We start from the raw sequence: 25810 nt of genomic DNA on the forward strand, positions 1-25810 counted from the left end.
TTAGAAAGGAATTATAAGTTTATATAGAATTCCCCATGACCAGAGTAACAAGGCAAGGTAGGTAGTTCTCAGCTATAGGTAAAGTATAGTGTTACGTTGGATTGGTTATGTTGGATTATGTGACCTGGTAACAAAATTTATAAGGATGTGCCTGGGAATTGTGCAGAACTGGAAAAATCCTGCATGCCTCTTGATGGGATCCTTAGGATATGCCTGTTTCTTGTCACTCTTCAAAGCTTGGCCTCAACTAATTGGAAACACCACACATAGTTTCATAGTCTGATTAAAACACAATAGGTCGAACCAGCTTCCATGCAGCAATACTAACAAATTTATTTTACTCAGTAGCTAAAGAGAACTTGAGTCATTGCAACAGTCGTTTGATGGTTGTATCTTGTGTGAAATGTTTTGTGATTAGGCTAAAGGTAAAGGTATCCCCTGTGCAAGCACCGGGTCATGTCTGACCCTTGGGGTGACGCCCTCTAGCGTTTTCTTGGCAGACTCAATATGGGGTGGTTTGCCAGTGCCTTCCCCAGTCATTACCATTTGCCCCCCAGCAAACTGGGTACTGATTTTACCGACCTCGGAAGGATGGAAGGCTGAGTCAACCTTGAGCCGGTTCCTGGGATTGAACTCCCAGCCTCATGGGCAGAGCTTCAAACAGCATGTCACTGCCTTACTACTCTGCGCCACAAGAGGCTTTTGTCATTAGGCTACTTGCATGTAAACAGATCAAAGACACGTTTTCAAAGGATCACTCTCTGCTCTCTGTAATACTAGAAAAGACAGGCATGAGGGACTGCTTCTCTGTATACATCCCTTGAAGAGCGCTTTGCTCAGCATATTCCAAACTGCTGGGGATCCCCGGTCCCAACGAGGTGTGCCTGTCTTCAACTAGAGCTAGGGCTTTTTCTGGCATAGTTCCAACTCGTGGAATGAGCTTCCAGCAGAGACCCAGGATGTTATGCAACTTCCAAGAGCCTGCAAAACAGCGCACTTCCACCAGGCATTTGGTTGAGAATAAGGGTAGCCCATCTGCCATCTGTATGGGAATCTCACCTAGGCTACATGAACCTATCTTGAGCCAGGCTGGACAAGGGAGTACCACCAACAATGTGCCTTGGGTCATTACAGAAATATCCTAGGACAAAATGACTATGGAATACATTTTAGAAGGAAACATTAGGTTTTATATACATTTGCAACTGGATGGTTTTATGTTTCTTTATAAGCCACCCCGAAACCTTTTCAGTGAGGGGTGGCCTAAAAGCCACTAAATAAATACATGAAATTATGTGACAACAGATCATAATCATCTAGTTGCAGGGCACCAGACTCAGCTGAAGACCAAATACTGTGCAGAAATTGTATGTTAATTTTTACATTTATTAAAAACACTCATGCAGCTGCATTGCGAGATACAGTGAGCTTTTTTTCCTGTTCTCCATGGCCTGCCTTAATGTTTCTTATGTACATGTGTGCCCTTTCATCAGTCACTCTGATATATGGCTTTTTTTTTGTCAATGCGGGAAGTATCATACTATGATTTTGGAGTATGATTTGTTTTTCTAGGCTCATTTGATTTTAGGGTGGAAATCTTATTAAACAATTGTAATTATAGCTGCTCTCTGTTCCAGTGCTTTCCTTTATAGTTTCTGTAGAATATACTTGGCGTAAAATTAATGTGCTTCCAATTTCTATGTTATTGCAAAAGTTTAAATAGAGATGATACTGAGGTTCTTTAAAACAGGGTTTTTTGTTTGTTTAGGTTAAGGAAGCCATTGCAGAACGTATATTCTGCGTGAATACTAGATTAAGTCAAATATAGATACACATCTCCATTTGAATAACTTATCTGTCAAGTACCTTTTATGAATAGAATGCCAGTTTAGCTGAACTAGGTGGTACAACATGCCAAAGAATATAATAGGCACTCCAGATTTGCAAAGAGCATTGTGCAATAGAAGGCAAATCAGTTTGAGAAGACTTCCAAGTTTAATTAGCCTGTCATTCCCTCTAGTCATAGTTTTTTGCAGATGATTCACTGGGAGTTCTAGGCTAGATCTAAGGAAATTTTAATATGTCTATAAAATATGTAGGGTTTCCTACATGTTTATGACTTTGAACACTGGACAAAAAATGCTTTGTTTATGGACCACCTTTAAAAGCTAAGACTCAAATCCTGTGTGCATTTATTTGGAAGCAAATCTGCTAGAATTTACTTCCAAATGTGTCTCAGTCAATTTACTGTCTCATCTTCTTTGGAGCTTGTTATGAGGTCTACCTCCTCTTATTTCTAAAATCAGTGCCTGTGGTGAACTTCATGCACATTCTGCAAACTAATATGAATCTCAGTTTTTCCTGAAAAACCATGGCTCTGTGGAATGTGTAGTTGAACAAAGAATGTTGAGTAGCTGGCAACTCCCTTTAAAAGGATCTCAGATTGTAGTGCTGGCAAAGATCTTTGCTTAATGTTTGAAGACCATTTAGTTATTTATTTTGAGATTTCTAAACTGCCCCTCTCCAAAATTGGTCCTGGGGCAGTGTACAGCAGTAAAAATACAAAGTACAAGTACAACAAGTAAACCACTAAAATTAGATGAAAACCAATTTACTAATCCTACTGAACTCACTTCATTCTAGACAAAACAATCCAATGAACTGTTAGGATGTATTTCATGAGAACCTGGCTCGAAAAAGGCTCAAAAGGGTGTGAGGGGGGATTCCAACAGAACCCGCATAATGGTGGCAGGTCGGGGGGTCCAGATGGGTAGTTGAGGTACAGCCTGGAGCAAGGAAGTTCTTATTAGATGGGCTGAAGTTCTGATTCTGTTTAGAGCATCCTCATGTGTTCACCAAAGTCAATCTCTACTCTTTCCATCTGTAAACCCTTTTCTGGTAACAATGTATTACTCATTTCTGCAGCATGCCCAGACATCTAATCTGATAAATTTCAGAAGCTGCCTCAATTGCAAAGTCAGGGGGTTTTAAGTATGGAGCTCCTACTTAGGTTACTTCTGTCATTCACTTTTGAAGTTGACTGTCATTTTGATAGAATAGTAGAGTTTCCCAGTGCTCAGCTTCAAACTCACTTCAGAGATCTTCTGACATTAAAAAGCCAGTAGATGCTTTGTGCCAGTGCTAGAATATTCCAAATTAAACTCCCTATCTTCCTGCTTCAGACTCAGGTGAGACACAGATATAAACTCTCCAGGTTTTATTTGGCTATGCAAGCCAGCACAAAAATAGAGGAGCCAGACTCATATTTCAGCCTTCTGGCTATGTATGGCCATACTTTTCTAATTATTGTTACCATAAAAATTGCTAGGTGCCGCAATGACATTCCTAGGCACTATGTTTGGAATATGTCAAGCCATGACATAAAGTAATATGATGGGAAATTTTATTAGATTTCTTGATATTAACGCCTTAATGTGTTTACTAAATGTGTTTAGTAATGTGTTTACTAAAAGCCAGAATACTTGATATGTATTTGCAGAGAGAGAGAGAGAGGTGGAGAGACGCAGTTGAATGTTATTAGTCCTTTATGCTGTCCTAATCCAAACCACATTACATTTACATTTCTTGGAAATGATATGTGAACTGAGAGCCCAGTTACATTATACATGGGCTGTATTCAGATGTTCTGACAAACTCCAGTTAAGATAAGTGCTTGTTTTCATGATTGCATGCACTTTCATCCTTTTATCTGGTTTTCAGTGTAGCAAAGGATTTCTAGTTTGAAAGAAAATGATAAATGCATGCAGGAGTCTCCGGGAGTAAAACAAGCTCCATTTGTAGATCTGAGAATACAAGATTTTGTTTCAAACCAAGAATGCTTAATCATACTCAATGCAAAAAGCAATGGGGAAACACATAGAATCATAGAATTATAAGTTGGAAGGGACCTCATGGGTCTTCTAGTCCAACCCTCTGCACTATGCAGGACACTCACAATACTGTTGCTCATCCACTGTAACCTGCCACCCCCTTGAGCCTACAGAGAATCAGCCTCTCCATCATATGGCTATCCAGCCTCTGTTTAAAAATCTCCAAAGTTAACAACCCACCAACTCCCGTGGAAGCCTGTTCCACTGAGAAACACTATGTCAGGAACTTCTTCCAGATGTTTAGACAGGATTCGTTGCATTAATTTCATCCCATTGGTTCTGGTCCGTCTCTCTGGGGCAAAAGAAAACAACTCTGCTCCATCCTCTATATGGCAGCCTTTTACATACTTGAAGATGGTTATCAGATCCCCTCTCAGTCATCTCTTCTCCAGGCTAAACAGACCAAGCTCCCCCAACCTTTCCTTATACGTCTTGGTCTCATACATGTCGACCCCTCACCATTTTTGTTGCCCTCCTCTGGGCACACTCCAGTTTGTCTACACCCCCCTTCAACTGTGGTGCCCAAAACTGAACACAGTACTCCAAGCGTGGCTGAACCAGAGCAGAGTAAAGCGGTACCATCACCTCCCATGCTCTGGACATAATACTCCATTTGATACAGCACCAAATCCCATTTGCCTTTTGAGCCACTGAGTCACACTGTTTACTCATGTTCAATGTATGGTCTACTAAGACTCCTAGTTCCTTTTCGCACATACTACTGCCAAGACAAGTCTTCCCCATCCTATATTGTTGTAAATGTTTTTTCCTACCTAAATGCAGAACTTTACATTTGTCCCTATTGAATTTCATTTTATTTAGTTTAGCCCAGTTCTCAAGCCTATCAGGATCATCCTGTATTCTGATTCGGTCTTCTGTTGTGTTTGCTACCCCTCCCAGTTTAGTATCGTCTGCAAACTTAATAAGTATCCTCTCTAATCCCTCATCCAAATCATTTATAGATATGTTGAACAAGACAGGCCCCAGGACAGATCCCTGGGGCACACCACCTGTCACTCTTCTCTAAGAGGATGCTGAGCCATTTACAAGTACCCTTTGGGTACAATCTGTCAACCAGTTATCAATCCATGTCTCCATGAAAGCCATGTGAGGAGAGTATGAGAGAGGAGGGGGTCAGAGGGCAGCTTCCAGATTAAGGCAAAGAGAGGCATCCCATTCAAGGAGATAGCACCTATATATCCTTTGAGTGATATAGGACCCCCCCCCAAATGTCAAGGCATGCTAAGTCGCTCACTCCCAACACTCCTCCTCAACGCTGTATGCCATTAAGGTTCACAATGTTCAAGTTGTCCTGTAGGCCTTGGCATTCTACTCTTCGTATCAGTTTGAGAACTATGTCCACTGTAATTTTCTCTGTGGGACAGTAGTATAGCTTGACCACTCCTTGCCCCTGCAGGACCCTTACATACTGGTTCCTAATTGCAATGTACTTTGTCCATGCACAGTTCTAGCAAAAATTCCTTAATGCCAAAATCTTCCACTAACATTATAATACTCTGCACACTTTGGAAATGGATACAAATTCTGCTTCAGTAGATGAGTGGGCAACAATTTCTTTTTTACGACTTGCCCAACTTATGGCAACACTTCCATAGAAAAATGTATAAACTGCTAGCTGATCTTAGGTCTGATCTTTCTCCAGAATAGTCTGCATCAGTATATCCCAATATTGTAGGATGGATAGTTGCTGGCAGTCTCAGTTTAAAGTGTACAGTACCCTTTAAGTATCATCACCCTTTTAACTACAGTTTCCCTGGATAATGTACTTTCAGTCGTTGCAATGTCAGGTTTCGTCATTGCTATGTATAGAAGCTTGCTTATGGCAGCTCTGTAGTTATTGTCATCTGGCGGTGGTTCATTGAGTACATTTCCTTTGTAGAAACTGAATCCATTGGTGTGGGCACTGAATTAACACCTTATAGGCCCAGACTTTGGAACAGTTGCAATATCTTCTGATTTTGACTAAGAAGATGACTTCCATCTGGTTCCCATTCATTCTGAATTCCTAAGTAAAACTTAGGTGTCCTAGGTGTCTGTCTTCAACTTCCTTATTCAATTGAGATAATCTCAGCAGTCATTTTTATTTCCATGGCAAATAATCAGATCATCAATATAGGTCAGAATAAATGTCCATCTTCCATATCTGTGCCTGCTGTAAAGACATGGGTAAGCTTTGCCTTATCTGAAACCCTGATTGGGTAGATCCTTGGTTAATTTATCTGACCATGATTTTGCAGCTTGTTTAAACCCATCAATACCCTTTGGAAGTTCCCATATTAGATCTTTATTCTGTTATCTTTGTAATATGTAAAAATCCTATGTGTTTTCATCATCATTAACTACAAAATACCGTAGCCATAAATCACAGTGCTTACTTGGAAAAATGAGCCATAAAAAGTGACTAGTCCAGTGGGTTTACTAGCTGAATGGATCCATAATTCATGTATCCAAACCCAGCATCCTAGGTTCCCTTATCCCACCTCTGATCTGCACTTCACTCTTACACTGTGTTCCACAGTAAAGTTTTTTATTTTTATCTTTTATTTTATTACATTTTATACTGTTCTCCCTTGCACCCCAGAGCATACAGTGAATTCATAGAACAATATAGAGAATAAATTATAATTATGAACTTGTAACTTTAATGTTTCAACCTTATAACTTTAACTGTACAACCATTAACTGCATAACTGCGGTATGACTTTTCAGAGAGTGAGCTTGGTTGGTTTTCAAGTAGCCGTTTTAGAAGGAAGGTATCTGTCACCTTACAAGGCTGTTGCATGATGTGGGAATGGCTGGCAGTTTTCTATAACTCCCCAAGTTGCAAAATTAACAGCAATAAACTGAGACCAGATGGGACTACTAAGCCACAGGCTACCCAAGACGACTTTTTAGAGAGATAATAAACAAATGAATACCTTATCTGATTCTTATCATTCTATTTATCCGTTGCAAGAGAAACTCCTAAGGCCAGGAAGTTTGTATGTGGAAAACAGAATGTCATCAGTATCAGGAAAAATAGAGGGTTAGTTTGAAACAAAAATGATAACTGTAAGTGCCCAAGGAAAGGGCATGAGAAGGTAAGAAATATTAACTTCTATTATGTTTGTTTCTTTTTTTTCCTTTCAGAATTGATAGATGTCACTTGTACACTGCTGCTGCTAAATCCGGACTTCACTACTGCTTGGAATGTCAGGTATGATTGGTTCAGCAATGGAACTATACAGAGATTTCCAAGTACTGCCCTAAGTTTGAAGGAGCCACACTTTGAGTGGTAGTTGGCTACATATCTGCTAGCTTTTGAGAGAAGTTGTTTTGGAAAAGCTTTTAATGTGATTTCTCACTTTCTCATAGCATTATCAGCTGTCATGCATTATGGTATTTCAGACGATGAGCTAAACCTCAGGGGGGTTTATGCTAAGATCAGAGCCTTTGGCATTGGTTGTCTTTACCCAGCAGTCAATAACTTCCTTATTACTAATGCTCATCCCAGGTGCCTTGTGAATACAGAATCACTATCTGCATAGAATTATACAAACTTTAACTTTGACAAAATATTAATGATCCTTTCCAGATGCTATATTAAATGATTTTGTGTATGAGTGAGAGAGATAATCAGAATAATTTTCCTGAAATATGATCCATGAAGATAGTACCTCATGAATGATAATCTAAATAATGGTATTAGTCAAAACTTTTACCAGATGATCTTTAGCAGTTGCTTCATTTGCTGTTGCTTTGTTTGTAGACAATTATGCTAGAAGAGAAATATAGAGCAAATGAAGCTGCTTGGGGTTAGGAGTGGTACACAGGGCAGTTGATACATATATGTTTTGCAAGAATTTGATTACCTGTCAAGATTTGGGGTGAGGGAATCTGAAAAAGCAAGTATACCTGGGTAACTGACTCTGGATGAAGCCTAAGGTATAAACAAACTCAAAATGCCAAGACTGTACACCTTTTTTAACTTGCTTGGCAGTAAAAGTGGCTGCCTTAACTTGCAGTAGTCATGTAATAAATTTGGAAATGCCTAATTACTAATATTTCCAATAACAATGTTTTGTAGCATTATTTGTTAGGCATCATTCTCAGAATGTAACATTGCAGGTCTGTCCAGAAACTTGGGGGAAATGACACTGATTTTTGCTCTCCCAGTTCTCTAACCCATGATTCCTTTCAGTTGTCATTTTGCATCCTTAGATCATGCCATAGAAGTGAAATACCTTTTTATCCAGCACTGTTTTTGGCAACCCTTATATCACTTGTCATGCCAATGAAGTGTTCTGGAGTTGAACTGATGTGATTTTCTTTGTATAGCCTTAGCAGTTTTGCTGCTTAATGTCATATGAGGCTATAGCAGAAGGACTGACCTGAGTCTGTTTTTAAAAAAATGTTTTCCTGATACTTGGTAAAGGGTACTTAATATGTGGTGATCACTTAAGTGCTGGTTAAGGAACTGGAATGGCTTCTGTAAAGACTATATGCTATCAATAACTTGAGGAAAAGGTGGGATTTGAGCTTAGATTCGTATAAAAGTGCTACAGAGCCTGACAATATAATAACATTGGCTTGGATCCTACCTAGAATTTCTGTGGGGACAAGGGGAGGATCCTGATTGGGGGATCCCCGGGAATGGCACTGGATTTCTTCTGTGGGATGGGGAATAGGTGAAAATGGGTCTGCACTTGCGAAAATTCTAGATGTGATCCAATTAATTATGTTGTAGTATATACTATTGTAGCACTTGCTAAAATGGCTGTAATCAAGTATTCTCCATAAATAAATGCCTATGTATGTGGCAGCACTTTCAAGTCCTCTGGATTAAAACCTGAAGCTCATTTTCAGGTTTTTGCTTCTCTGTTTTGTATTTCCAGAGCTCAAATTCAACATGAGGGCCGTCTAGCCCTGTGGCGACCTTTAGTCGGACAGGCTGGCAGGAAGTAAAAGTGTGTATAAATATCAAATATCTAAGAGCCATTGCACGTCCATAATAATCCAGAATAGGTTCTCACTTCTGAAGTTTAAGGTCTTGATAAATTGGCTGTGTTACAACTAAAAGAAGTGGTTCAGTACTAGAAGATGTGGAGACAGCTGAGCCACAGGATAGCCAAGAGTCGGACATGACTGAACATCATCATCATTTTAGAAATTAAACAAGAGAGTAAAGTAATATGTAGTCTGTTGTATGCAATAAGTGCCTTAACAGCCTGCAGCAGAGAATCTAAATGGTTCTTATCCTTTTGCCTGTTCCTTGTTTAAAACCTTTCATATTTATTGAATCTTACTTCCATCCTCTACAAAGTAGCATTAACACAGATTGCTTCACTGAACCATGGGCTATATAACAAAGAATGAGATTTCCTTTTTGTTAAAGTTTAGCTTTTATGTCTCTTGAATGTCTCTGTATTAAAATATTTCCTAAACAGTGATTAATGCTATATGTATTAGGTATTAAGAACAAATATGTAAGAGGCAGATTCAAGTGTTGAGTGAAGAAGAGAGGTTTAAAGGGTTGCTTAGAATATTATGGTTTTCCTATCTGGAAAACCCTTTCTTGTGGGAAAACAAGGACAGCTCATGTGCAGCTAGGCAGGTATAACAATTGTACATGGATCTTTTCTGTTCCAGGGAGGGATTTACTGATATTTCCAATTCAAAGATCAGCCAGTAGGTGATATGAGACTGCCTTGAGACCTTGGAAAGGCACTGCCAATTACTGGGTAGATATAAGAACATAAGACAAGCCCGCTGGTTCAGACTAGTGGTCCAATTAGTTCAGCATCCTGTCTTACACAGTTTCGGATGTTGCCTCCTGGCTTTGGGGTTCAGAGGATTAATGCCTCTGACTGTGCAAGTTCTCCTCAGTCACCATGGTTAATAGCTATTAATATAGACTCCATGAATCTGTCTGATCCCTTTTTAAAGCTGTTTATTCCTGTGGCCATCACAACATCCTCTGGCATAGAATTCCACATTTTAATCACTCTGTATGTAAAGTAGTATTTCCATCCTCAACCTGCTACCCATCAGTGTCTTTGGATGCCCTTAAGTTCTAGATATATTGGGAAAAATTATATTTGTCAAGTTTTTCCACCATATGCATAATTTTATCAACCTCTGTCATATTTCCTCTTAGTCACCTCTTTTCTAATCTTAAAAGTCCCAGATTTTTCAGCCTTTCCTCTTTGGGAAGGTACCCCAATTATCTTGTCACATTGTAACCCACTCAACCAGTTTGTGGAAGTCCTCTTGGAGCTCTTCACAGTCAGCCTTGTTTTTCACTATCCTGAATAATTTCGTGTCATCTGTAAACTTGGCCACTATACTACTCAAGCCTAGCTCCAAATCACTGATGAATTAAATAATATTGACCCTAACAGTATCCAATAGTATCCAAATAGATCCAAATAATATTGACCCCGTTCTGACGAATGGGCTTTGAACCTAGTAACCCCATAAAACAGAAACGACAAAAGTCCTCGATGGCGGGTAAAAAATCTATATCCCTCCTCCTACCCCAGCTGCAGCCTATAACACCAGGGCACATCAGTCCCCAATATCCACCATCATCCTCAGGAGAGGCACATCTGCCCAAGGACCAGGGCTCTATAGGGGCCTATATTTTCCCAGCCTGGCTTCAACCAGATGCCTGGTAGAACGTTGACAGCTCCAACAGGGCCCCTCAGCTCTTCTGGGAGCTCATTCCACCAGGTCAGAGCCAGGACTGAGAAAGTCCTGGCTTTGTGGTACTCCACTACTTACTTCCCTCCATTGTGAGAACTGTCTATTGATTTCCATTCATTGCTTCCTGTTGTATATCCAATCTTGAATCTATAAAAGAACCTGTCGTCTTATCCCATGACTGCTAAATTTACTTAGGAGTCTGGTGAAATACCTTCTCAAAGGCCTATTGAAAGTTCATATATATAATGTCTAGCAGGTCAACAATGTCTGCATGCTGGTTCACTTTGTCTAAGAACTCCAAAGAGGCAGGACTTCCCTTTGCAGAAGCCCTGCTGATTTCGCTCAGCAGGCTTTGTTCCCCTCTCTGTCTGTGATGAAACCCTTTTTGAGCGTGGAAGCTTCACATATATGGGTTAGAAGATTAATGCTCTCGCATCTGAGTGCCTTAAGCTCCACAGCTTCTCTGGCTGGTTTCCTGCTCCAGATCTATTTTTTAAAAGTTTATTGCTTTGCTTGTCCTGAATTGCTTTTCGCAACTTGCTTCTCAAAATCTTTTTTTGCATGCCTAATTATTGACTTGTATTTGTTTTGCCAGGACCTGTGGTCCCTCCTGTTCAATTCATTGGGGCGGACCTTCCACTTTTTAAAAGAATCCACTGTGTTCTTTATAGCTTTCTTAACTTGTGTTAACCACTCAGACCTTCGATTAGACTTGGAAGTGCCTTTCCTCATCTGTGGAATACATTCTATTTGGGCTTTAATTAGTGTAGTTTTAAATAGCTTCCAAGCATCCTCTAGGGATTTGACACTAGTGTGTTTCCTTTTTACTATTCCCCTGATTTTTTGTAAGGTTCCCTCTTTTGAAATCATATGTTACCTTTTTGTATTTTAGAGGTAACTTTCCATTGATCTGAATGCTGAACTTAATAGCATTATGGTCACTTCCCGGTTAGTGTAACAACCTCCATATTTCTCACCATGGCTTGAGAACAACTCAGAACAAAGAGTTGAACTTGTTGACCTTAGGGCTACCACAAAACTGTGGGTTGAGGAAATACTATTCCATTATATTTGGAGAAGTGTGCTTGCACACCAAAGCTTGTATCTTGAATAAAACTTTGTGGGCCTTAAATGTGCCTCTAGACTCAAACTTAGGTCACTGAATGGAATACTACAAGTGATGACTGGCTGTGTGGGAAGAGAAGCCCACATGGGCACAAAGTATTTGCATGCCAATAGTACTCTTTATTGCCGCTTGGCACTTAACAGCTTCATCAAGGGAAATGTTTTGATTGTTCAAAATTGTTTTAAAGTGATATGAAGTGTGACTTGGGGAAAATGATAGAATGCTTTATCATTGTTTAAAATAATTAGTGTGCTGGTCAATTGCAGTTAATGTTTGTCCCAATTAATTTGTTTGTTTAGGAAAGAACTAATACTATCTGGCACTTTAAATCCAGTTAAAGATTTACATCTTGGGAAACTAGCACTAACTAAGTTTCCGAAGAGTCCAGAAACATGGATTCACAGGTCTGTCTGTCTCTTTGTTTTCTTAGAAAAAGTATCGGAATACTTTTGTTGCTTGATGAAGCATGACTGATAAATACCATCTGAGAAATTATCAGATTGTCTATTGGAAAGTCTCTTTTAAATATATTTAAATATTTATATACCAGTTTTCTTAAATTTGAGATTATCAAAAGTTCAAACAAAATTAATAATGCAATGTTCCATGTAAATTGCCCAGAGCCATATAAAAATCCAAATAAGTAAATAAAAATTCTAACTGTGGCAATAAACAAGTAATTCTTTACAATATGGTACAGTTACTGACAACCATAACTCCAAAGCAGTAATATCTCAGCAGTATTTGCACAGTTCAGTTAAAAGCTAATCTATGGAATTTTGGAAGAAGAGAATTTCAGAAGCTCCTTCAGAAAATAGCTCTTTGATCATCCTTGGATTTGACTTGGCAGAGAAGAAGCTGTCAGAAGCCCTTATTGGCAGGCGGGCCCATAACCTCTGCAGTGTGAAGATTTTTTATTTTTAAATTCGTTTTTGGGCAGTACATCTATTTTACATCAACTGAGGCCTCATCTTGCAGATGCAGTAAAATGTGGAATGAAGTCCTAGAATTCTATTATAGATATCACTTCAGCTTACAAGTGCGTGTATATGTGTTTGTGGGGTTCACATTTGTGAATATTCTTTATATAAATCACTCTGTGCAATATAGTATTAATGCACAGCAAGTATGTTGGGTTAGAATCTTTGTTTCTGATATGATAGGTGCTGTGCCCCCCCCCCCACACCACCACATGAAAATATGTACATTCAATATAGGGAGAATATAGAGACAATTCTCACCTATATTCCTACCTATAGTACAGCTTCAGGATTGTGCTGTTTCATTTTGTTCCATGTACAGGCCAGGCTTGATATTACCTGGATAGAAATCTGGAGATCTCAGTGGAAATGTTAACTCAGTATAAGAACGGGATGGGAGCTGTTAGCTCCGTGTAAGAAAGGAAACTAAAGCAGAAAATATTATATTGCTGTTATGTAAACCTATTGCATGGCCTCCTTTAGAACAGTATGTGTGTTTTTGGTGACCCTATTTCAAAAAAGGATATCTAAATGTTTGAAAAACACAGAAAAAGCAACTATGGGGGAAAACTAAGATGTTTGTTCCAGTTTAATTTTTTTAAGATGATAGGCTTACAGTTCAGTTTGAAGGTTGTTATTGAACTGTACTTTGCACTGAAGAGGAAGTAACTAACTGACTCTGAATACATAAAGGGAAAGGAGGGAGAACAGAAACAAAAGGATTGTTTGAAGAGTACCAACCAATGGGTTTGGCATCATATCTGAACCGAGCCAAAATTATGAAAGGTTTGGAAAAAGTGGATAGAGACCTGCATTGCAGAATTGTGGACTGAATTTCACTCTATGAAGTTGATTGTCATTGAGGAGTTCAGATTACACTAAAGGATGTATATGCTTTCAAGAGTTAAAAATTCCCATCGATTTTGAGAGCTTTGAAACTCGAAAGTTTATACCACCAAAATCTTCTTGGTGCTTCTGCTGTTACTCAACTCAAATCTAGCTGTTCTGCTGCAGTCCCAACATCATGACTCTCTGAAACAAAAGGGAGTACAAGTTAAATGCCTTTTTAAGGAGGATTCAGTGTTAGCCCATCATGGCTAATGGATAAAATGTTGACAAAAGCATTTGGGCTCCACTTGGGAGATGTGAGAGTGTTGGCTGTATTCCTTCTTTTCTCCATTCCAACTCTGAATGTATTCTTAATTAAGAACATCTAATTAAAAAATGCTTTCACTCTTAAATTGTTTTTTGCACTCTTAACTCTCTGCACCATTTAACCAGGCGATGGGTGCTGCAACAACTATTTCAGGAAAACTCCTTGCCCACTCTGGTGACTAAAGGGAATTTGGAAATGGCACCAACAGAGAGGATACAACGATTGGTAAAAGAAGAAATGGATGTCTGTTGTGAAGCTGCTGGGAGATATCCAAGCAATTATAATGCCTGGTCCCATCGCATCTGGGTTTTACAACACTTGGCAAAGCTCAGTACAAAGGTAGGGTACCATAGCAAACAGAATGTCTGTAAGAATTGTAGGAGCTGGAATAATATTTACCCTTGGAACTGAATTTTGTCACTCATAAGCCTAGTGAGATTTGTTTTGGAAGACAAGAAAGTTAAAAATGATATAAACTCGATTGAGCTCAATTGTATAAAGAGCATGAAACCAGCAGCTGTTTAAACCACTAAATAATATCACTGGTGGATAGTTATAATTCAAAATGATAACCGAGGAGAGAAAGGAATGTGGACGCTAGGGTATAGCAGTGGAAACTTGGGATAAATCATATACTGGTACAAGCCATAAATGCTCCCAATAGAATAAAATTAACATATATTTTAATATTATAATTTTAGGGCTTCCTTCTGCCTATATTCTCCAAGGACTGTCTATTATTAAAATGCAGATATTGCATTGGTATAGGTTGAGAGACAGATCAGACAATTTAGTACTGTGATGATGCTTACAAGTGCCTTTCAAATACCTAAGGAAATCCTTCAGCTCAGCGTTTGCAGATTTCTTGAATGAATGTGACATCAAGCATCCTGAATACAGCTAACTGGCTCTCAAAATGTGTTATCAACATAAACAGCAATGTTTGTGTGAGAAACACTTGGTGCCATCCCTTCAGGGTGGTTCTCAGGAGGTACTCTCTAAAATACCTTGTACAAGCAACTTGGAGGCTGTTGGTACCTGACAATAGCCTAATGGCTTTCCAGTTGCAATTTTTCATCAGTGGACTAGATTATTTGCCTCTTTATTCTGTAGGCACGTTGACCTTCCACAGTAACTGTGCTTGCCTTTTCATTCTTTCATATCCTTTGCTGTCTGCTGCCCTACTAGGCATTTTTAGAAGAAGGGTGCTGACTTTGCAAAAGCTATTTGCTGCTTTCATCTCCTTGCAAGGAAGCCACTGTGTGCACCCCAGCTTGTCACCTAAGAATCTTCCAGAATGATAAGGACATTTAATAATAACCTGAAAAGTATGTCACATGCCCCAAGAGAAAATCAGACAGTATAGCAGCCTTAATTCCCAAATAGAGTGTAGGGAAAAAATTAAAGGAACAGCCAGGGCACTTTTCATTGGTTTTAAAAATCAAAACTAGTTTTGGTAAAATTGAAACAGACATTCCTATATTTAGTCCAAGAAAACTAAAGGGTGGATCCAAACTGAATTGACAGTTTCTACCAGTTCCCAATTCATGCTGCGAATCTCCTCCCCAGAAACACCATTTGAATCTCTGCACTCCTGCCTGTAGTCTTGGTTGCTGATTAATCACTTCAAAAACTTAGAGAAATACACAGGAAATGGGAGCTCTGTATATTTGTTGATACAGTATTTGAATAGTATGCTCTTGAAAGAGAAATAATTATAAAGCTGATTAAAGCAACAGATTGAAAATCCCAGGTGGGAGAATATAAACACACGTTGTCACTGGAAAGCTATAATTTTTTAAAGTTCTTTGAAAGAACTTACTCTCACAGTGTACAGAAAATGGTTACTTTGAAATTTTGTTCAGGGCAGGGAGCCACAGCCCTCAATTCACAAGACTTGACCAAGACAGTTAATAACAGGGCATTGTTGAGGTTGTTAATTTGTAGGATCATAGGTCAGAAGGAAATAGATAAAGGCTTAACACACACACATACAGGTAAATGCTTCACAGGCACTGCATCTCGTATTCCTCAGTGTACCTTGTATGAAAAGGAATAAGGTCTTGATTGGGGGGGGGGAGTGTTTGAAAAAGCCCAGAAGTTTTGTTTCTTGACTATAGAACCCAAATTTTTTTAATGGCAATTAGGTGATCATAAAAAGAAAAAATGGCCTGCCCTGAGGAAAATCCAAAGATCCTTCCCAAAACAGACAGGTTGCCAATCCCTAGCAAATGTAACAGTGATAAGAACTAAAAGCAAATTGCTGAATGTCAGATTTCTAAATAAATATATTTTCATTTGGCTCCACTTGTTTTAGCTGTGGAGAGCATGCCTTAACAGTAGAGGACCCAAGAGTGTCACTTTGAGGGGAAACTGAAACATTAATATAGAAAATTTCTGCTGGGGGGGGGGTTGTATTTGTGTTTGTGTTAATTTTGCTGTTTGATTTTGATTTTCAGATTCTGCTTGATGAACTTTCTTCCACTAAACCCTGGGTTTCCATGCATGTTTCAGACCATAGTGGATTCCACTACCGCCAGTTTTTATTAAAGTCCTTGACTGGCAGAACCATGAGTGACTGTACTGTTCAGATACATAATCAGCCGAACAATCAACAAGTAGCCAGTCTTCCAAAAGCTGAAGAAAATGATGAAGCAGAGGCTGCCTGTGTGGAAGAACAAAGGCCAGATCACCCTTTTCTTCTAAAGGAAGAAGTAGAGCTCTGCACTGATTTAATTAATAGTTACCCAGGGCATGAAACTCTATGGTGTCACAGGTAAGGAAATGTATTCATGGATGTGGGCTTGAAGAGGATGCTTGCAGCTCAGATTAGACACATTTCTCCTGCAGGCTTGTTAAAAATGGTGGTGCTGGTGGACAGAGGCTTGTAGCAATGTGGAGAAAATTTCCAGTCTGCATGATAAAATGCATTCAGGAAGCAGTTTAAATTATCTTGGAGCTGTCTCTGTGTATGGAATGTTGTGGATTAATTTTATTCTGTTTGATGGGTAATGCTCACCTGAAAAAAAAAACTCTTGTTTTGATGTTTAATGCCAATCCGAACTGGTGTTGTATGTTCTATCAAAGCCCCCAGAGGCTGGCTTTAGCAAGATGGATCTGTTGATAATCAGTATCACTTCATCTCATTTTTAAAAACTTAGAATGGGTTAAACATCTCAAGATCTCCAGGATACTTAATTATTTCAGAAACAGGGAACCAGTCAGAAGCAGTAACATGTTTAAATGATAAAAGCAGCACTAAAGAAAGTTTTGAGAATTGTAGAGAAGCTGATATAATTGTTTCGGTCTCCACTGTAGAAGTTGTAAATCCCAATCCCTTTGTATACCACCCGCCCAACAAACCCCAAACCTCTTTCCAATTCCTTTTTCCCTTTTCCATGGCAGTTGTAAAATAGAGTTCTCTATTCCTGTCTTTCTCCACATCACCACTTTGAACGCTGTGCCTGAAGTTTCCATTAACCTTACAAAACATGCTCCCTAGGATGTCTGATGTTAGTGTCAGATGTTCTCAGAACTCTGTTACCCAGGTTTCCTGGCCCCTTGATACTTCCAGGCCAGCATTCAACACACTAGGGAGACAGGATGGGATGGTCCTGGCTAGTGATTCTTCCATCCCTCTGCCTTCCTGCCTCTGTCATAGCCACAGCCTCCACAAGTATGACTCAGACAGATGAATGGGCAGGGATATCTCCTGCTGGTGAAGGGTATTTCTCATATTGTCTCCTGTAGTGAATCACCTAAAATTCCAATCCATGGCGCCGATGATGCTTACAGTGAAATCCTGATCCAAATTACATCCCAAATCCATAGGTCTTAGAAGGGTGCAATTCAGGTTAGGATTGCATTGTTAGTTTCAGGTAGTAATAAATCGATTAGTTTTCAGTCCCCAACAAATGCAGAGAAATTTTAAGTGATAGTAAATTGGATATAAGCCCCCAAAATCCAAGTTGGAGGAAATAAAACCTTTATTTTTCTAATGCTTAACACGATGGGAAGCAATCTACATTGAGGTTAGGAAAGAAGGGACAGAAATGTTTTCCTTGATCAGTCATTTATGTTCTTAGACATGCTAAATGACATCTGACTTTCTTTCTGGCTTGTTTTTGAAGACGGCACATGTTTTACCTTCAGCACCACTTAAAGAACAAATTTGTACTTCCAAGCACTTGGGCGGTGGCTGCAGACAGCAGTGACGGAACTCTGAATAACACTCACCCTGGTGGTGCCCTTGGCCATGTGACTCAGGCCATGGATGTTGACGGCTTGGTTGAATCTAACAAACAAGGCTACACTCAAGAAATCAAGCGGCTGAAACGTGCTCCTCTGCAGGACTCTGTCAGTCTGGAAGCAGAATACAGATTCATTGATCAGGTTCTATCAACGTGCAGGGATGTAGAACAGGCAAGGTTTGCTGGTGCATACAGAAAATGGCTGGGTTCTTTTCTAGGTCAATGAAGAAGGAAATTTTTTAAAATCCCTTCAGGGTCCCCTATTTAGTGCAATATTCTCTTTTTGAAACACAGGTGCACATCACAGCTCTTGGCACTTTCCACCCTTTTGATATTGTTGTCAGTGCTGAACTTCATCTGCTAATGATGGCTTTACTTTTATTTATATGTATATTTTAAATATTCTTGTGTTAATCATTTAAAGCTTCTTCTGCACTTACATTTCTGTATAGGGCAACTCCATATCTGTCCTCCTAGTTTTAATATAAACTTGAAAACAAGTGTCCCCTAACTTAAGATGAATATAAATGTTTAAGTAGATAAGCTAGGTGGGTCTTCTAGCTAGCAGCAAGTTTGCTTTCAAATCTCCCGTCTATAATAAATGCACAAGAAACATTCAGAGGCATCAGCCTTTGAAGACAAACCGATAATGCTCCAGAACAGCTGTTCAGATGAGTTTTCAGCTAGATTGATTTTGAATAAGATATTTTTTTGTTGTATTATTGCATTGCCTTCATTGCTCTTCTGTAGGAATTCATGCTATAGTTGACCTGTTTCCAGTGCACATTTGGATTGCTCTGAGGACATTCCAGTACTATAACTCATTTGTGCATTGTAGTGCCGGTGAAGTGTAGTTGACACAAAATTGCAGAAGAGTCATGATAAGACTGATCTATCTTATCTCTGCCTTATACACATACACACATCCCAACTGTATGGTTATGTAAAACCCTTCATTACATACCATTTTTAATTTATTTTCCTTTCATCAAGTCAGTGTTATGTATATTTCCAGATGTATTGTGAACACTACAGATTTGTGCAGCTCTTCATAAGCGTGACATGCCATAGACAAACCACTACAGATATTTAGAATTAAGAGGTTAAGGTGACTGGCCTTATTGAGTTGAAACAACAAAGTAATGGCCCTATGGCCATGCTGACATTGAGAAGGATTCAGTCCCTTCCTCTTAGCAGCCTTTTGCCATTATTTAAAACTCTATCAAACATAAGACTGGGTGCTGAGACAATTAATTTTCCTTCATTTAGTGCTTTCCTACATTTGAGATTTTGAAACTATTATAGTGCTACCATGCAACACGTAGGTTCCAATTCGAAGTTCTGTTTCCTCCCAAGTTCACACTGGGCTCATGTATAAGCCCGATTCCTTATTGACATTAGTCATAGTAGCCCCACTGTGGTTTTGGTAGGGGTTTGGCCTGGAGCACACAGAATATGGACATTCTTTGGTACAAAAATACCTGGATTGAGCAGACACTACAGGACTCCACTTGTCATGAAGCCAATGGTACTCTGTGTGTGCATGTGCCCATTCTCTCAAAGCAAATACTGCTTGTTTAGAAATGTATCATTTTACAATGTGCTTACTAAAATAGTAGTTTGCTCAAGTTTTTCACTCAAACTGTCAACTGGGATGGCTCCTGATATTGAAGAAATGTTTCCATTTACAATCTTGGCCTGTTTTCTTTGTACAAAGTAGAAAGCCACATTCTGTGGCTTTTCTGGGTAAGAAACTAGTAAAAGCTGTATAGCAGCTTGGTTCTGTTGTCCTAAAGGGTGGCATTTATTGTGCAGCTTAAATCTCATGCAAGCATTAGAACAAATTAGTTTGCCAAATGAATAATAGGAGATGCTTAATTAATTGGAGATTGGAAATGATTAATTGGAGATGCTTTGAAATAAAAGGAGTTGGCTACCTAGGAATAAAATTTGTTTTCAGCCAATAAATAGTTCCTGGTTGTAGCTAATCTGTTTTCTGAAAGTATAAAACATTTCAGATTTGGGTAGTTAATGTACATTTGGAAATTACAAGAAAAACCAGCGTAATATAGAGAATGTCATTTTCCAATACAGTTACATTTTATTTTTACAACATCAAAGGGCAGAGTCTACTAAATCCTGGGGATGGTGTATTCCCCCATTCATTTTGAAGGGGTCCTGTGGGATTCCACACAAGCCTCATTTAATTCAGTGAAGGATATGCAACACCAGGCTACAGTGGATCTTAGTCTATTTGTAATCCTTCCCTTTTTGCCATTTCTGCAGTTTAGCCACATAAACGTACAATAGAGAAAGAAGGATATGTGAAGTGGGGATGCAATAAAGAATGTTGTTCATGATGGGCAGTTAATTCCTTCTTTGCTTGAGCTGGATTGATTTTATGAGAGCTTTCAAAGATAATAGTGAAACGTGACTTGAAATCCGTTTTTGCTTTCTGTTTGATTTTTAAACTGAAGTCCCAGCTAGATTCCCTGGAGCTGTACCTAAATAGAGATAGTTCCGCTTATTAAATTTGGCAGCCCTTCCATTATCATAGATGTAAGGTCAAACCCTGCCCTCAAATACGCTTTTGAACTTCTCAGTGATGGCAGTAGGAATCACTTAGGCTGAAATGAAGATGGAATTCCGAGACCACAGTCAACCTCTAAAAGTGATTCCTGGTTTTAAATTGGTAGTTTGGAAAACGTAGAATAAAATCTTAACAGTTTTAAGAATAGTATAGCTGGACAAGGTGTTTTTAAAAAGATTTATAGAAATATTCTAGTGCAAACAAAAAAGCAAAATAACTCCTAAGAGACCTGAAAACTGATGGTTCGTAGCAAAAAAATGCAACATCTCTTTTAAAATCAAAAAACCTGTCACAAGCTAATATTTTTTTCTAATGGCACACTTTGAATGTCTTATGTAAATACTATATGAGATCATTCCTTAGGAATATATTTTCAAGTGTGAAAGTTTGTGGCATCTTGTAACTGAGAGCTCTAAGAGGTGTGATCACTTAATTTTCATTTAACTTTTTCTAAAAGTCTTTGAGAAGAGGCTATATAAGCAGCAGTTCCATTTATTTAGTTCTGCCTCGAGGCTCCTGGTGGTTACCATACATTAAAAGTCACCAAGCACAGCTCTTTGGTGCTAAGTAGTTCAGAACTGACCATTTAGTGTGTCAGAGGTTAAGATAGTCAAACAATAATTAAACCACTGCACTAGTGAGGAAACACCTGACTTTACCTGTTCACCTCCAAGTGCTTGTTCATTCTTGCCTTGCCTGTTCTTAATACCAATATGGCGCCAAAAATTACTCAGCTGTGGGTATGTATTTAAGGAGAGTTATTTTTTTCTCTTTTTTGCACTGTAAGATCTATAAGCAAATGCAGTTCTGCTGTTTCCCCCCTTTCCATTTGCTGGATCAGGTCTGGCTGTGGTATATTTCTGATGAAAATATTCTGGTGGCTGTTTGTGGATGTAATGTGTTTGTAACAGGTTCATCCCCTTGCCTCGGGCGTCAATGCCATGGCAGAGCTGGGCTATTGGACCGCACCCTGATATAATATATAGCCCAGACGCATGGGGATTGGATGAGGGCCAGTGCCTTCGCCTAACTGAATAGACCCAGTGGGGAAGCTAGAAGTGTCTGTGGGGAAGGGGTTATATTCTCAAAGCAACAGGACACTGATAAACTGGTTACCGTAGAGGCAAGGTTCTCAAAAGGTCTTGAAGTCTTGAGGTGCTAGGAATCAGTAGATGGGCTTATACCACATGCTAAGAGCCATCTAAACCCTTGCCATCAGAAACCGGAGGAGAAAGAATTGTGCTGACTTTCATACAAACTGAAAGCGAGAAACCCAGAGTAGGATCAGAGTATAGAGGCAAAAAACCCAATCTGGATGAGAACTTGGAGGTTCAGCAGGATGGGAAATATTTCTGTTTCTGGGAAGATTTTAGGCCATAGGTTTCCATCTCCCATATTATATAAGTCTTCAAAAATGAGAATCCTGTTTAAAAGTATTAACCATGAGGTCAACGTAAGCAAATAGCCATTAAATAATACTTAACTGCAGATAAAATTAATGTGTACATTGTCCTGTGCTGAATTAGCAATTTACTTGTTGCTTTATGTATCATATACTTCACAACTGTATGTGTCAGTTAACTATTTTGGCACATTGTTATATAATGTTTGAATCTGCCATAGCTTTTACATCAGATTCATACAATAATTAGAACATAGATTTGCTCTCCTATGGTGGTATTACGAAATACATAAACTGTTTTAAAAATCTGTACTTTAAAGCAATGGAAAAATTAATACTACTACTTGGGGAGAGGGATAAATACATTTGTGTTTTTGGAGGGAAACATGGATAAAGTTACTCCTCTACATGAGCATCCTTTGTAAGAAAGGATATGTTTTTATTTCTCTCTGTGCATGAAGCAGGCTTGAGAAGTAATACTGCCAAAGGACCAGAGTAGTTACATCTAGCATTGTTCACAATGCAGTGGTGATATAATTAAGATGGAAACTTAATGGGTTAAGCTGTAGTGATTTCAAAGTGGTATGTGAACATGAAACCAATACCAGTAGAAACCATTTATTTGTACTATGGTTTGTAACATTTGCTTATCTGTTTTTCTCTGCTGGCTACCACCATTGCAGAATGATTACACTTCACTCATAAACACTGTTTGTTTTAATATACAAGTGTTAAATAATGAACGCTTGAATAGACTGCACAATTTGTTATTAGTTACAGGGTTACTTTTATGTAGGAGACCTATGTCAAAGATAAGAATATAATGATGCGGTAATGTTAGTTATACCAAGTACCTGTACTTTGTTTTAAATTTTACATTTCTCTTGTAGGGATGATATTCTGTAATTAGAATATACCTTCATAAAAGAATTGACTGTTCCTTGGGCTACTGTTTCTGAAATAATGAGATCTATTCACTTTTTAGTGAATAATGTTGGTCAGTATCAGGAAACAGCTGGGTGTTACCTATACAGCCAAATGCAACAATGCTCTGTAGCTTCCATCCAAGTCGTCGTATTTTTTCAATTAAAAACTGGTGCTTTATTCACATTCTAAACTATTGTTTCTTTTAGAGTTTTTAGGGTCTTCTGCAGTACTGAAAATCACTGTCAGTTTATATGTGCCCTAGCTCAAGATCAGCTGAGTGAAAGATAAGCACCTGAGACATGTTCCTCTCCACTAAAAGCACTACTGAAGAAATTAAAACACTTTTGACATGAAATATCACAGGGAGGAGAAAAGCCCACTACTCTGGAATGCTTTAAAAGCAGGCTTAGGTTGAAGGCAAAACTGGTTTATATTGATGGAACATTTTTTCTTCTTGCATTAACTGTGTGGATTTTTCTATGACGAATGTAGTATACCAGTAGAAGGAGTGGGCTTTTCCAGATAACAGATCTGAGATAGGACCTGTTTTTTTCTACAGCCCCAGACTTTGGGGTTTTAAAAAGCAAGCACTGTGCCAGCTAAGCCAATCTGATTTTTTTCATGATGTTTTTAAAACAAACAGCTGAAGGAAGCATGCTTTCATTTGGTTTAGAAGTCAGAAAGCTTTCCAACGGCCGAACTCCATGCTGCCATTTCCACAAGCAAGCGCTGTACTGTTGTCACATGAAGGAAATGGGCATATGTGTGGTCAGTTTATGCATTTGCTGTAGCTCAGTGTCAGCGATAGAATTTCAGACTCTTTTATGACTTCTAGTTTGTACTTGCTGTTTTACTCAGGGCATAGAGACTATCTAGTAAGTTAAGGTAACTTTTTATCATGTAGTCTATATGATTTGTAAATATTTTAAACTGAAGTGAATAACAATGGTCTCTTAACAGTTTAGCCATCTATCTAATGCTGTAACTGGTTAACAGCTTTTAAAAACCTGCCTTTTGCACCTGTTCTGCATACATGCAGCCTATTTTATATCTTGAATCAAAACAGGTAACTGGTTGCAATCTTAAACACACTACAGAGTTCAAGCATCATTGAGTTCATGAGGCTTACTTATAAGTAGACATGCTTAAGATTGCACATTGTGGACCTAATCCTGTAGGTTTGTAAGTATTTGTTTACCTCTTTGCACCAGAGTGTTCCTGAAATGAGGACAGCTTAATGTCCTATATAACAGCACGAATTATTAATTTCTGCTGCTGCTTCAGTTTAATGCATTATAAGTATCTACACTTCAGGGGAATTGCCAACCCCAAGATCATATATATATCCAGTCTTACAGGGCAAATTGTAATGTTGTGTATAGGCAGATGTGATTTTTGTGTATTTATAGCACAAACAATCCTGTCTGGAACATAACATGCTCTTGAGTAGTGGTTGTGACCTAATCAGTGTTAAGCATTGCTCAGCTGGGCCTGTGCATGTTTAATCAGATGCAAGTCCCCCTGTATTCCATGTACTTACTTCCAAATAATTGTGCATGGGATTGTAGCATAAATCCCATTGATTTCAGGTAGATGAGTAGCTTGCTCAAACAATAAGACTCCAAAAATGCATAAATTCTATTCCATTGTACCCAAGATACTCAAGATTCATTAGAGAATGCTCTAATGAAACAGCTGGTATTTAAAATTGGCTGGAATTAGTACTATATGAACAGAAATGTACAACAGAAGCTTTAGTAGACTACACACATACATGTATAACTGTGACCAAGGGCCCTGTATGCACTTGCTAAATTCTTGGATGGATTTGTGCTGAAAACGTATGGATTTTTCCACTGTGTAATACTGAATGTAAATCATATGACATAAAACACCACAAGATTAAATGCTTTCCTCACATTTCTCAAGCTCAAATTTTCCTATAAAACTTATTTATATTCCAGCATTGTTTTGTGCTTTCCTGGATATTAAAAAGCCCCTGCTTTTCTGTGTTAGTGTCATTACAATGTGATGTTTCAGTCAAATTATTTTACTGTTTGCATATGCTACCTTTACAGAATAATCTAATGAGTGCAATTCACTCATTCCCTGTTGCTGTACAACCTCCATTAATTTAAGTACAAGAGCTTTTATCTGTCAGGTGGCATTGAGAGCTAGAATAAAGCAAGTCATTGTCAACTTCAGTATTGGTGTGTAAACATGTTCTGTCTTTTTCATCTAAATAGTGGATTCTTTATGCATTGCAAAATGGTGTCCAAATAATATATGCCTATGGCTGTCTGTTGTACAGTAAAAATATGTGTAGCATCAAAAATTAAATCCAGACAGAGCAATTGTCACTTTTCCAAGACTCAGAAGGTGCTAAGAAGTTGTCCTTCAGCATTTTCATGTTGCAATATGCAGTGATTAATGGAAAATGAATGATCTGCCACACATTAATAAAAATGATTTCAATTTAGTAAAAAGTTGATTCTCTGAACATGTGATTCATGAATGAACAATTCAAAATCTTACAACCATATTGTCAGATCTCTCCAAGTGAAATCAATGTAGTAACTTGTGAATCGCAACTATCATTCTAACTTATTTGGCAAGAATTTGAGATAAAACTGGACTACTTTTCTATAGACATTATCTAGAGGTGGCTAAGTACCTCCTCATTCTAGTTGTTTTTGTACATTTGCTGTGATGTTACATTGACTTTGAGCCAAAAGCACATTTCTGGTCTCCCAAGGTAAGGTCCCAGGTTGTCATTTCCCGTCC

General features: G+C 38.6%; 1 protein-coding gene across 2 annotated transcripts in view; it reads left to right on the forward strand.

Moving 5' to 3' along the window:
• The window catches only part of PTAR1 (protein prenyltransferase alpha subunit repeat containing 1), a 28508-nt gene extending 3278 nt beyond the window's left edge, over positions 1-25230 (forward strand). Inside the window, exons 3-7 of one of the 2 annotated variants that reach the window (XM_077344830.1) lie at positions 7041-7107; positions 12021-12125; positions 13983-14196; positions 16317-16633; positions 17988-25230. In XM_077344830.1, coding sequence (XP_077200945.1) covers positions 7041-7107; positions 12021-12125; positions 13983-14196; positions 16317-16633; positions 17988-18333 — 1049 coding nt within the window. In that variant the 3' untranslated portion in view covers positions 18334-25230. The remainder of the gene's footprint in view (positions 1-7040; positions 7108-12020; positions 12126-13982; positions 14197-16316; positions 16634-17987) is intronic. The other variant, XM_077344831.1, reaches the window with a different exon arrangement.
• Positions 25231-25810: the final 580 nt, after the last annotated feature.

This window comes from Paroedura picta, chromosome 7 (assembly GCF_049243985.1).
Source record: "Paroedura picta isolate Pp20150507F chromosome 7, Ppicta_v3.0, whole genome shotgun sequence".
Lineage (NCBI taxonomy): Eukaryota > Metazoa > Chordata > Lepidosauria > Squamata > Gekkonidae > Paroedura > Paroedura picta.